At 37.8% G+C, this 14,404-nt stretch overlaps 1 protein-coding gene across 2 annotated transcripts in view; it reads right to left on the minus strand.

Moving 5' to 3' along the window:
• The window catches only part of LOC127420542 (excitatory amino acid transporter 5-like), an 86,690-nt gene that overhangs the window by 32,692 nt on the left and 39,594 nt on the right, over positions 1-14,404 (minus strand). For both annotated transcript variants that reach the window (XM_051662908.1, XM_051662909.1), the window contains exon 3: positions 3,241-3,456. In XM_051662908.1, coding sequence (XP_051518868.1) covers positions 3,241-3,456 — 216 coding nt within the window. The remainder of the gene's footprint in view (positions 1-3,240; positions 3,457-14,404) is intronic.

Consider the following 14,404-nt stretch of genomic DNA (forward strand, 5'->3'; position numbering starts at 1 on the left):
AATGTGTCTCGCTTGACCACATGCGATCAGATCACCTAAGATGCATCTTAATACGTAAATGGGGTATACGATATTTAATTCTGTCAATCAATGCCCAAACCATTAGCACCAGAATCTAAGCTTTTTATTGTTTAGATGCCGGTCACATCCCTACTCGCTAAGTAACTTGTTTTTTAAACTCACCAATCTTGTTGTTTGCTAAGGAGCAATGGTGTTAAATATGTATGGATCTAAAAAAAAAAGTCCTAACTTTATCTCTCTCTCTCTCTCTCTCTCTCTCTCTCTCTCTCTCTCTCTCTCTGCAATCACCTTCATTAGTGCAGATGTTAAATTTTCAGAGCACACACATTCACATGGTGATATGGGCTCATTATAAACCCATTTGAGAGAATGATATGTAGCAGATGCTTGAGGGCTGATAGCATTTATTATTAAACTCATCTTCAGTTTAATACTCACTAGCCTGGAATTTTAAAGCTGTGTTTCTTTTAATTCAAGATCTTTATGATGCCATGAAGAGTTTTTCATCAAAACTTCAACACTGGACTGTGTCATGAGGTTCGACTAGAAGTAATAAGTTAACCTGATCCTTTTATTTCAAACGATGGATATCAGCCCTTAAATGCATGGGTGTTCAGCCAAACATTATTACATACTCAGGTCTCGAGTGACCCAAAAACGCATATCTATCACAAATGGATTTACAAAATGCCCAGATAGTGTCAAATTTTCAAAACATTTTTAATACAATTAGAAAATAATATAATAGAATATATTCTGATATATATTTTGACGTTATATTTTTCATATATCAAATAGATAATTCAACAAATATAGAACAGGATTCATTACTTCCACACAGTAATTTCATGGGACGCAACTGGCTGTCAAACACATATTGAGTTATACATAAAACATAATCTACACATACATTACACATATGTATTTTCTCAGGCACGTTTTGAGTCTAAATAGACGCATAAATTACAAATTATAATTTCAGTAGTACACCCATATCACACTGTTTATGTGTTGCACTTGCGATAGTTGCTATAGCTTCTTTGTCGAATAGCAATGTCAAATGTAAATCAAGTCAATCACTGACACATCAGCACCACCATGAGTAAGAAACAGCATGTATAATATGTATCAGTACATGCATACTGATAATTCACCACTGTCACACAGAAAATCAATGTGATCTAGTAGTCATTTCTTTATATATAGAACTCACTTGTCTTGTAATAAACAAAGAAATGTATATCCTGTTATAGCAAACTTATAGAGATACAAAATAATCATGAAAATATGATTTAAATAAAATAAAAGAAAAGAAAAAGAAAAAGAAACACAGTTACATATCTTGGGTCTTTAATGACCCTAAACACTTTTGGTATTCAAACAGTTATAAAACATATATTTTTGTAAATGTGCCTTTTAATTTTTTTTTTAGAAAGTCTAAGAAATACTAAAGAGGTGTGGGCATAACTCCAAAAATTGGATGCGGTATAGAGGGTGGAATGAGGTCCCGGGTCACTATAGACCTGAGGTACTGTATGCATTAAAGGGTTAAGCCAGATACAGTTAATGAGAGGGTGATATTTATTATTATTACATGGCTCTCTGGAATACTCAATTCTGATTGTTCAATGGCACCATCTAGCGGTCTGATGTTTCTCTGTAACAACCGCACATCCACGTCTCAGATCGCTCATCCGGGTATCTGAGCCATCTTTCCTGATTCTCGAATGACTCTACAGTCTCTACAAGTAAGCTAATAAAATAATTGCAAATCAATGTTTCATGTGCATTTATTTATTTATTTGCCAAGTAGACTTTTAATAATATGCATAGTGATCAGTTATATGTTAATTAAAAACAAAATAAACACCAACAGAACTTTGATGCAAACCAGAGGTGGTCTTTAGCTGTTCAGCGATTCTTTCTTCTCAACTTCCATAATTTCAATGCAAATCAATATTTTATGTCCATGTATTTATTTATTTGGTTAGTAGCCATGTAATAAGTGCTTCACGTCGGGGTCCTGATCACCCCGTCAGGGTTTATTGTGCAATAACAACCGGCTGACAATACATTACCCCCAGGGTTGGGGAGTAACATATGTAATGGGATTACGTATTTAAAATACTAAATATTAGTAACTGTATTCCACTAAAGTTACAATTTAAATAGTTGGTAATCAAAATACTGTAACATTAAAAAAGTATTTTGATTACTGAAGAGATTACTTCGCCTTTTATTGTAATTCATTTCTTTTAATATTTAGTCTATTCAGTTAGAAAACATTTATCCATATAAATGATGCGATCCGAGGAGCGTTTGAACAGAGGTGAAACACTTTCTTCTGATTTGTTTTATTCATACGAGTGCTTTTGCACCGTTGTGAGTGAAAAGGGGATTTGTCATGTGAACATTTAGCTTTATGCTTGCCTTTACATGCATCTGTTACAAGGAACGATTATATTTTATAATGAATTCTATGAAGAAAATTCACATTAGAGCATAGCTTTTTTTCTCTAGTTAGACCTTTGATATTAGGGCAAAGATGTACAGCAAAAGTTTTAATCTTAATAAAACTGTAAATTGAAAAAAATCAACCATTGTTGAAGAGGTAATCCAGAGTATTTAGATTACGTTACTGACCATGAGTAATCTAACTGAATATGTTACAAATTACATTTTGCAGCATGTATTCTGTAATCTGATCTGATTGATCAACCCTGATTACCCTTTACTTAACCTATATGACATATTATACAATATATTAATATTAGCTTATATTTTAAATGAAATTGTTTCATTACATTTGACTTATACTGTAATACCACCCAGTCTTGTTTACCCAAGCTGTAGCACTTTCTCTGTGGGATCACGAGAGCATTGCACTCGTGATACAAAGGAGCAGGGTACGGGTCCTGAAGAGCACGCAAGTCAACACGTGAGCTGAAAGTGTCATCGAAGCACCTCAAAATAAAATGGTTGCTTCAGCAATTCTGTTTTTCATCTCACAATCGGTTAGGTTTAGGTTTAAAGTTTAGGGTAGGATGGTAGGTTTTGCTGATTTAAAACTCGATCTGTTTGGGAGAACATTTAACTTGCTTTTAGCACCACTTAGTGGACATTTCTACTCGGAACTGCCATGATGCACATTAGGAGCAAGGCAATGTCATTTTGCAAAAATGTAGCCAAAGGCGCCCCTTTTCATGATATCTGTCTCACCGTATGAGGTCGAGCAGGGCGTCGGCAGAACTCATGATGGGTTTCCCGCTGTCCTCGGAGTCTTCTTTCTGTGCCATTCCACCCGGATGGATGATGATCACCATTACGATGCCCACCACCACGGCCAGGAAGGTGGTCCACAGGTAGTAAGAGACCGTGATGAGGCCAAGTCGGCTAGAACATTTGGCATCCAGCGCCGCTAGTCCTGACATCAAACTGAGTAGAAGACAGGGAAAAACATCAATGTCCATCAGTACTCACAATCTAACAGGTACAAATTTCATAAAAGGACTGCGAATGATGTAAACAAACAAATAAGTGGGATTCGTGACATTGGCCAAAAAGGAAAGTCATCAGAATAACGTGCAGCATTGAATCGTTCACAATAACACCAAAGAACGTTTGTTAAATTAAATAGGGTAAATTTTGATTTCATGTTGACTGTAGACTCGACTGGTATCCTTTGACGGCTGACAAAAGTCATCATCTCTCTGGATATCCAGCTAAATCTCACTACAACACGAGCAGTCATCCAAACAAAAGCCCAAAGATTAGCGCACGAGAGAAGGTGCCCTCTAAATGGCCAGTGCTGTGTAGATGAACAGCTGGCTTCATTGGCCCAGAGATTACATATTAATGACTGCAAGACAGCTCACATGCAGAGGTTCATACAAAAATATTGCTTTTTCACCCTGTGATTTTTTCCCTTCATCATCTGATTAAGATTTTTTAAATAATAGTTAGTTTGCTGGTCTGGTTTGTTGGTTTTAGAGGAGTTTTGGGCACTTGTCAGCTAGGAGACATGCTGGCCAGCCGGCTAAACCAGCTGAACACCAGCTTGGCCAGACTTGGACACCAGCAGGGCCAGCTAAAACCAGAAAAACAGGCTTGCTGCAACAAAGTTGTTGTTGTTGTACTTTGGCAGGCATTTTTATTTTTTGGATGGGAAACGTCTTGGTTACTGATGTAAACTCTGTTCCCTGATGGAGGGAACGAGATGTTGTGTTGATGTAGTGACAATAGGGGCTCAATCCTGAGAGCCCCAATCACCTTTGCTTAAAATAGAAAAGGCCAATGAAAACTGCAGAGTGGAATTTCCATGCCACTCTCCACCCCGGACGTTCGGGTATAAAAGGAGATGGCATGCATCACTCATTCATCGATAGAGAGTCCCGGCCATGTCAGGGGCCGGTTTAGTGCTGCGGCTGGAGGGACACAACGTCTTGTTCCCTCCATCAGGGAACAGAGGTTACATCAGTAACCAAGACGTTCCCTGTCTGTCACTCACTCGACGTTGTGTCGATGTAGTGACACTAGGGGTTCTTATAGGAAACGCTGGAGGCGCTGAACCGTGTCACGAGGCATGGAAGAGTGGACACGGCAAGCTGCTGCGTGCCTCACAGCGAGCGCTCAACCATGTTGTGACCTTCCAGCGAGTTAGGTAAGGCATCTCCCTAGTCCTGTTAAGGGGGGAGAAGGCACTTACCCAAGTAGGCTACCGGCGGAGCGCAAAATTGCCCATCCACATTTTTGGCTATGGATGTATTTTTTTACCATAAATTTTTTTACATAGGGATTAAAAAAAACAAACAAAAAAACAACTTCAATGAATAGTTTTAAACCTAAACCTTAAACCAAACCAACAAGCTCCAAAATGAACGAAAACATTACAGATTTAGATTTGAAGCAAAAAAAGTATAAAGATATATAAAAAATGGGTACCCAAAATGTACTACAAATGAAATTAAAATCACTGTACAATATACAACTATCGACTAATAGTCCTTGACTATGAGAAAAAAAAAAAAAAGAAAAAAAAAATATATATATATATATATATATATATATATATATATATATATATATATATATAAAGTTTATTTCAAAATATTCAAGCATATACAAATATACACTCACTGAGCACTTTATTGGGAACACCTGTACACCTACTTATTCATGCAATTATGTCATCAACCAATCATGTGGCAGCAGTGCAATGTATAAAATCATGCCATTACGGGTCGGGAGCTTCAGTCAATGTTCACATCAACCAACAGTATGGGGAAAAAAAGTGAGCTCAGTGATTTCGAATGTGGCATGTTTGTTCGTGCCAGACGGGCTGGTTTGAGTATTTCTGTAACTGCTAATTTTCATGCACAACAGTCTCTAGAGTTTACTCAGAATGGTGCACTCTGTACAATTGTAGTGAGCAGAATAGCATCTCAGAATGTACAACACGTCGAACCTTGAGAAGGATGAGCTACAACAGCAGAAGACCACGTCGGGCACTTTATTAGGACCATAGTAAAAAAACCACCTAATAAAGTGCTAAGTACGTGTAAGACGCTTTAATGTGCAGGATAAAGGACTTTTAGTTCCAGAACACATAAGGAGATGTTAGACAGAATGTTAGCCTCAGTCACTATTCACTTTCATTGAAAAATAGCTGCAATGAAAGTGAATGGTGTCTGAGACAAACATTCTGCCAAACATCTCATTTTGTGTTCCACAGAAAAAAAGTCATACAGGTTTGTAACAACATGAGAATGAGTAAATGAGACATAATTGGCCTTATAAATTCCTCTAGGAGCACTGCTCAAACCCTGATGTCATCATTATGAATGAAACATGAATATCATGTTAGTATAAATGGGCAGCATCCATGTATGCAGCAATCTGCTTGTTCAAGGTTGTGACCCTTAAAGCATTGTTGGTAATCCGCAGCCAGCCATATAGTGTCGTTTTAAATGAGAATTGCTTGGGCCGATGGATTTATTTAGAAATGACTACAAAGGACAGTTTGGACTGCTGAGAGGATTATTGGTTATATATACATTTTAGACTACCAAACATTCCTTTTCCAAAGAGAATAGAACAGAAGAACAGAGAGCCCTGCAACAGATGGAATGGCCCCCACAAAGCCCCCCACTGAACATTGAGTCAGTCTGGGATTACATAAAGAGACAGAAGCAATTGTGACAGCCTAAATAGATAGAATAATTGCGGTGAATTCTCCAAGAAGCTTGGAACGTCTTATCTGCCAACCACCAAGAAAAACTTTGTCCAGGTATACCTAGGGAAACTGGAGCTTTTTTTAAAACAAAGGTGGTCACACCAAATATTGATTTAGCTTTTTTTATTTTATTTTTTTTTTATTTTTTATTATGTTTACTGTACTTTGTATGACATTAATTGATAAATGAAAACTATTTATGGCATTATTTTTGAAGACATCCTCACTATGCAACATTTTTCACAAGTGTCTAAAACCTTTGCACAGTACTGTATATATATTTGTCTTTTTGTGTATTTTATATATACTTTATTTTCTATTCAATTTTTATTTTTATTCTATTTTTATTTATTTATTTTATTATCATCTATGTCTTGTTTATTGTATTGTTGTGCACTGGAAGCTCCTATCACCAAAAGAAATTCCCTGTATGTGTAAGCATACTTGGCAATAAAGCTCATTCTGATTCTGAAAATGTCTCCATTTCTCTCTCTATAAATTCTCTCCTGTTTACAGTGTATATATTTTACCCATATTGGCCTTTCCTAATGGAGTGCAAACAATTATCATTAGAAGCTTATAACAAAAATATGAGGCATATGTTCGGTTCATTATAATTGTCAGAGTGAGCTTTAAATTTGGGCATCGTAAGGAAATTAACAATTCTGGTTCTGGTTCCAATTCCTCTCAATGATTCCATTAACAATATTTTCTTTTGAGGAAGAATGCTTTTTTTATTTACTGCCTCAGCAGTCTGTTGACAAATTATGAGATCATTTCAGATTTCAACAAAGCATATATAACAAATCAGGGGTAAATTGAAGGCATTTCATTTCTTTTCAAAGTGTCATTAAAGACTAAAATGCAATCCAAAAACTGGTCCTACTGTAACTATATATTAAATAAAAGTTCTAAAACAAAAGTATGCTAACATATATCATTCATTTATTTTGTTAATAATGTTCCACTGATTACAACAAAACACGTCATGTGTTGGCCCATGTTTAACTACACATTGTCATATGAACAAAGAGTCCATAACTGCACTGCCTATGTAACTTATCCATGTAAGTTTCTGTATCTGTATAAATAAATCTTACATTTAAAAATGTATCGGTGTGATTTTGGCTCTCTATATTTTAATATGTTATTTTTAATTAAGAAATTATTGGTCAAAAAAGTAAAGTTCTATAGCCAGCGTGAAATAAACAATTGTGGAATTGGGGCCTGGGTAGCTCAGTGAGTAAAGACGCTGACTACCACCCCTGGAGTTGCGAGTTCGAATCCAGGGCGTGCTGAGTGACTCCAGCCAGGTCTCCCAAGCAACCAAATTGGCCCGGTTGCTAGGGAGGGTAGAGTCACATGGGGTAACCTCTTCGTGGTTGCTATGAGGTGGTTTGCTCTCGGTGGGGTGTGTGGTGAGTTGTACGTGGATGCCGCGGAGAACAGCGTGAAGTCTCCACACGTGCTACGTCTCCGTGGTAATGCAGTGGTGAGTACCTACCAACAGTGGTCCGAGGAAGGACAAACCACAAGGTTATCCCGTCTGGTCTGAACGGACAGAATGTCTACTGTGGCACAAGATGATGCCATATCACAACAGCTGTGTATGGGGCTGAGAAGCCACAGATCGGACACAGTCGAAAGTGCCTAAAACCAGCAAGTGTTGGAACTGGACCTTGGAGCAGTGGAAGAATGGCGCCTGGTGCGATGATTCCCATTTTCTATTACATCACACGGACGGCCGTTTACGTGTGCGCTGTTTACCTTGGAAAGTGATGGCACCACAATGCACTGTGGGAAGGCGACAAGCTGGTGGAGGGATTGTGGTGCTCTGGGCAATGTTCTGCTGGGAAACCCTGGTCCAGCCATTCATGTGGACATCAATTTGACACGTGCAACCTACCTAAACATCGTTGCAGACCAGGTACACCCCTTCATGGAAATGGTATCCCCTGATGGCAGTGGCTTCTTTCAGCAGGATAATGTGCCATAGCACACTGCTCACATTGTTTGGGAATGGTTTGAGGAACATGATGAAGAGTTTAAGGTGTTGCTCTGGCCTCCAAATTCCCCAGATCTCAATCCAATTGAGCATCTGTGGGATGTGCTGGACCAACAAGTCCGATCCATGGCGGCTCCACCTTGTAACTTAGGACTTGAAGGATCTGCTGCTAATGTCTTGGTGCAAGATACCACAAGGCACCTTCAGGGGTCTTGTAGAGTCCATGCCTCGGCAGGTCAGCGCTGTTTTAGTGGCACATGGAGGACCAACAGCATATTAGGTAGGTGGTCATAATGTTTGGGCTCATCAGTGTATTGTGGATAGGGGTGATTTCGGATATACTGTAGGTAATAACTTTTCTGACTGAAGTGTTTTTGATTCACAAAAAAGAACTGGCTCATAAGAGTCACTGGTTCTGCTGCGTGTTTCACACTGTACATTCAAAAGAATCGCTCATAAGAGTCATTCAATTGGGAATCCTATCACACTGGTCGCACTGTGTATTTTAGTACAGTGTTCCGTCCATATCAGCAGAAAAATGCACTTTAAAGAACCATTAACAGAACCGAAAGTTATTAAAATTATATGGTTCATATTTAAAAAATAATGAAATTCATGGCATTAGATAACAAAATTGCAAGTGGCATCTGAAAACAAATAGTGCTAGAGATTATCTGTTAACTTTTCCAAGTCATTTTTGCAAAGATTTTAACAAATATTCTGACAAACAAGGTGATTTTTAGTGGATGTATGAAGTCAGTTCCCCTCAAGTTCACACAGGTGTCCTAGCAGAGTAGCCGCAGGTGTAGTACATTAACTATGGACATAACGTTTTACTACCTCAAAGTGTCACAACAGTTATTGCCTTCATTTTTCTTGTCCTATTATTCTTTAAAATAAATGTCATTTTACTAATCGAGGATAACTTTCTGCCTTCATTTTTTTTATGTGTGTGAGTGTGTTTCACGGAAGAAAGAAGGCCAGTGTTTGGATGTAAGTGTGAGTAAATTATGACAATATTTATTAATTCTTGGGTGAACTATTACCCAAAATTAATTTAAATGTTCATTTAAAAAGCCAAATAAGTAAATGGCATCATATCTTTGTAGATTACTCCCCAAACACTGGACTACAAATACTCTAAACTTACTTGTTTTAAAGTCAAGTAAATCTTTATTTACACAGCACATTTAAAACAACAAAGTGCTGTACAATTTAGAGACATAGTGTAAAATTTTAGGCATAAATATCAGTATCAGTGCAAAATCAAGGAGTATTTGTATTGAATGCGTATGTGCTTTGCATAAAGACACCATTTCAGACATCACAGCATGCTTTGAAGTATCCGAGAGTAGATAAAGCACATCTTAAAATATAAGCGTCCATTTAGCGGTATTTAAATGCACTTTATGGGAGAAAATGCGCTCTTCCCTTTCAACTTTAAATGCCATGCCTTCATTTCTCCCCATGCTTCATCAGAATCTACGCTCGAGCATGTCGACTTCAAAACAGCAAATCCCTGTGAAGCTCAAAGCCACATGACAGGAAGATCAGCTGTGTGGCATGTGAGCTGCGGCAAATATCTGCATCGTAGCTCATATGAAGCATTAGGCTGGATTGACAGCCATATGAACAGGATATACATCTTTCTTCAGCTCTCTGCATATTCTGGATTATGTTCAAAAGGTATTGCAAATTGAATTGTGTGGATGCATACATTGTTGCATTATATGTCATCGCAAATCACGTATTTGCATTTGTATTTCCTCATCATAAATGTGTCTGCTAAAAGGGGTGTAACGGCAATGTCTTATGATAAAATTAAAATGGTTGTTTTCAAACAAACAGTACAGTTTTGTTCAGGAAAATTAATGTCATTTTTCTATTTAGAGGTCATGTGTGAACATGACCCACTGGGAAATACCGGTAAATCAACTGTGGCAGTTTTCCAGAATAATAAGTTGTAACATTACCAGAAAAGTTCAGTTTTGATGCCATGTGTGAGCAAAGCCATAAGAGTAACAGTTTCAGCATGCACGAGGTCTGACATAAGAAGTCTGCTTTGGGCCAATCACAAAGTTCTGACGGAGATGACGAATTACTCCGTTTAACACTTGTGAATCAGAGTCAATAAAATGTTATCTAATTGGACTGATAGTGAAACTAAAGCAATTCTCTTCATCCGAGCAGATGAACAAATTTATTGACAGCTTACAGGAGCAGTAAGTGATTCCGTTACTTATGATAAAATAACAAGCCTCCTATACGAGATATACACAAGACCAAAAGCCTTCCCGGCAAATTTCATCACAGAGTTTGACAGCATTTTGGTGCTAGTGTGAGAATGGTTGCGAAACAGATCAAATTTGGAAAGATTCTGCTTGTATAAATAGCAGATGTGGTACATTTACAACAAAAAGGGTAATTCTGCAATTTTTGGGCAATTTCACATGTGAAAGTGTCTATTGCCTCCATTAGCAAGAATTTTAAGGTCCTCAAAAATTCGATCAATTGCTTCTTCCATATTAGCCATCAAATTGCAAAATCTTTTTTAGTCACTTCCTGTTAAACACAATCTTCCCCTCTGCTGTAGCTCTCAAATATGTCGGCTGTGACGTTTGGTCAAAAGTCAAGCAAGAACCTATTGTGTTTACCGTCGATTGTTTCGTCACTCTATTTTTACAGTCGATACAACATTTGTACTGTAGTCCAATTCAGAATTTTGGTGGAAAGTAATCTATCAAATAATCGAATAACCTTAGCTATGTCTTCTATGTCTTAGCTATGTCTATCGTATGTCTTCACAAGTCTTGGAATATAGCGCAGATGCACAGATTGTATCATAATAACCATGTTTTAGGAAGGCAAATATGTAGGACTCATGTGACAGCATGCTGCAGATGAATCTAAACATGTTTTCATTTTATGGATATTTTGCCTGCAGCATTGCAGACAAAAATATATTTATTAAAACATTCATTTTCATTGTGTTTTTTTTTTTTTATATCTGATGGATTCCTTTTTATATATATGTATGGAAAATTGTGGGTACATGCTGTATTTGATGTTCACAATATCATCAACATGATGATAAAAGCCACTGTAGTTCATCATCATAATTGCAGGGCTTGTTTGTGTATGTGTGTGCGTGCGTGCACGTCTTTCCAACCATGTTTGTTGTACATTGTAAAACAATTTAGTGCTCATATGAGGACATCGTAGTCTTCTTTATTACATCACAAGGTAGATACAGTACATGAATTAAAACCAGTAAATTAAACACAAAGCAGACCAAATAGTGATTCTTGCTAAGGCAACATTACTATTACAATTTGCACAAACCCCTAACATCAAGAATTACACTTTGAATGGTTACTTATCATACACTGTTTGTCCTACAAACATGAATGATATCTCAAATTGTGTGGCTTGTTGTCATGGTTTTGTGTTTTTGTTCATGTTTTGTGTTAATGTCTTTTATTTTGGAAGTTTAGTAGCTGTTTTATAGTCATGTGTTCCATGTCATACTATTCCCTGTTTCATGTCATGTGGTCCCCTAGTCATGTAATTTCATGTTTCCCTCCATGTTCATGTGTCTTGCTTTCATTGGTTTATTGTCTTGTTACCTTGTTATCAGTTCTGTCTTGTCATTGTTTGTCATTGTCATGTTTCTCCCTTGTCCATGTATTAAAGCCTCATGCCATCCATGCCATGTCACAGCCACATCTGAGTCTACTCCATGCCATGTCACAGCAATGCCTCAGCCTGCTCCATGCCATGTCACAGCAACACCTGAGCCCATCACAATAACGCCTCAGTCTGCTTCATGCCAAGACACAGCCGAACCTCAGTCTGCTCCATGCCATGTCACAGCCAAGCTTCAGTCTGCTCCATGCCATGTCTCAGCCATGCCCCAGACTGCTCCATGCCATGTCATAAGCAAGCCTTTGCTCCATGGTCCAGGCCCGCCTCTGCTCTACTGTCCTGGCCCACCTCTGTTCCATGGTCCAGCGCTCATGCCTACCATGGCCAACAAGTCAGCATCCACGCCTATCACGGCCAAGTCATGGTCCTGCCGTACCATGTTACCATGTCATGCCACGTAACCACGTCAAGTCGCCATGGCCCCGCCCCCAGCTCCCTCTTGAACTCTGTGTTTTGTTTTGGGGCGTCGGGAGCCACCCCTAGTGGGGGGGATATGTCATGGTTTTATGTGTTTTTGTTCATGTTTTGTGTTAATGTCTTTTATTTTGGAAGTTTAGTTCCTGTTTTATAGTCATGTGTTCTATGTCATGTTATTCCCTGTTTCATGTCATGTCATGTGGTCCCCTGGTCATGCGATTTCATGTTTCCCTCCATGTTCATGTGTCTTGCTTTCATTGGTTTACTGTCTTGTTACCTTGTTATCAGTTCTGTCTTGTCATTGGTTATCATTGTCATGTTTCTCCCTTGTCCATGTATTTAAGCCTCATGTTTGCCATTGTCCATTGTCAGGTATTGTAAGTGTAACATTGTTGGATAAGTCAAGTTAAGTCTAGTTTATGTTTATGTTTTGTTTCATGTTTGGATTTACGGTTGTTGGATTTCACTTATGTAAATAAACTGCACCTGGGTTCTAACTTCATCATCGTCTTCGTCAGCCTGTCTTTGCTAGCAACGTTACACTTGTTGAGGAGATGTGTGCTATCACTTTACTAAGCAATCAGACAGATTTTCACCAATCAGATGATAAAATAGGCAAACAACTCTTGGCTTTAGCCAGTAAGCAACCACCTAGCACTCATCTAGCAATGTCTTAGCAACCACCCAGAACACCCTAGCAACTGCTGTACATAGAAATACATTTAAATTTATCCAGAACACCCTAGCAACCACCTAGCAATGCCCTAGCAACCACCCAGAAAACCCTAGTAACTGCATAGCAACACACTTAAAACACTCGGAACACCTTAGCAACCATATAACAATGTTCTGCAACCACACAGATCACCCTAACATAATGGTGGCTAGTTTTATTTTTATTTTCAGAGACTGAAAATCAACATTTTATAATAATAATAATAATAATAATAATAATAATCTTTGAAGAAAGGTTTTTAAAGTGACTGCACTAAAATCCCAAATCTACACACTCTAATAAACACTGGTTGTAGGTTAGCAAGATTGCTTTTTTAGCAAGACCAGAGGAACCACATGTTCAGAAGATTATGGAAATGCGTTATATCTGCATGTTTTGATTTGACATATTTCACTGCCAAGAAGCATCTAAATCAGATTTACTGACATCAGTAACTGCGCTTAAAATATCTTGAGAGAAATTCACCACTACCAACTCAAAGAAATGAGTAGCACAAAAATGAGGTATAAATCAATAGTACATTTCAGTTTAAACATCCTATTTCTGATGTCTCTTTTATGTAAAGGAACAGAAAGGCAATTTTCCAAATGCAGCTCTTGAAATCTTTTAGTGGACCAAATAAATCAATAAATACAGTGGTAGAGTGTTTATTGTAGCTGGAATCAAAGAGGTAAGAAAAACAACAACATGTTCAACCTTAAGACCCAGATAACCATGAAACATTAGCTCGGAATAGCATTCTGCCATACTACTCTTACTGTTTCTGTAACTGTTCCGATAGTAAAACTAAGGCTGTGTTCGGATGGGAATACTAGCTTACTACTGAATATGCACAGTATGTATTGTTTACTGCCTACTATTCCAAAAATAGTAAGTGGAACAGTAGGAATTACTGTATGTCATAAGCATACAGTGGTACACTAGTAATATTCTATATTGTTGTCACATGACCTCATCACGTTGCATGTTTAATTCAATGAGTGCTGCCCAGTTAGGAAGGCTATTGCACTCTATTTGACATGTTTTTATGCAAATAAACCTGTAAATCATGGTCGTTTTTGCAGTGCATCTCAAGGGATCCAAGTCGCATTTGGTCTACTGGTATTCGGTCTAATAAAATTGTTTTCCTTTATTTGAGCAGTACAAGACTTGGTGACTTTTCCTCCATTGGCCATCTGCACATACAAAAAAATTGAGATTAATTCGATAAGTCTAAGTTGTTGTAAAAAAAAACAAACAAAAAAAAAAACGACATCTTTGGTATTCATGGTCAAAATTGACCGACCAT

This window comes from Myxocyprinus asiaticus, chromosome 29 (genome assembly GCF_019703515.2).
Source record: "Myxocyprinus asiaticus isolate MX2 ecotype Aquarium Trade chromosome 29, UBuf_Myxa_2, whole genome shotgun sequence".
NCBI lineage: Eukaryota > Metazoa > Chordata > Actinopteri > Cypriniformes > Catostomidae > Myxocyprinus > Myxocyprinus asiaticus.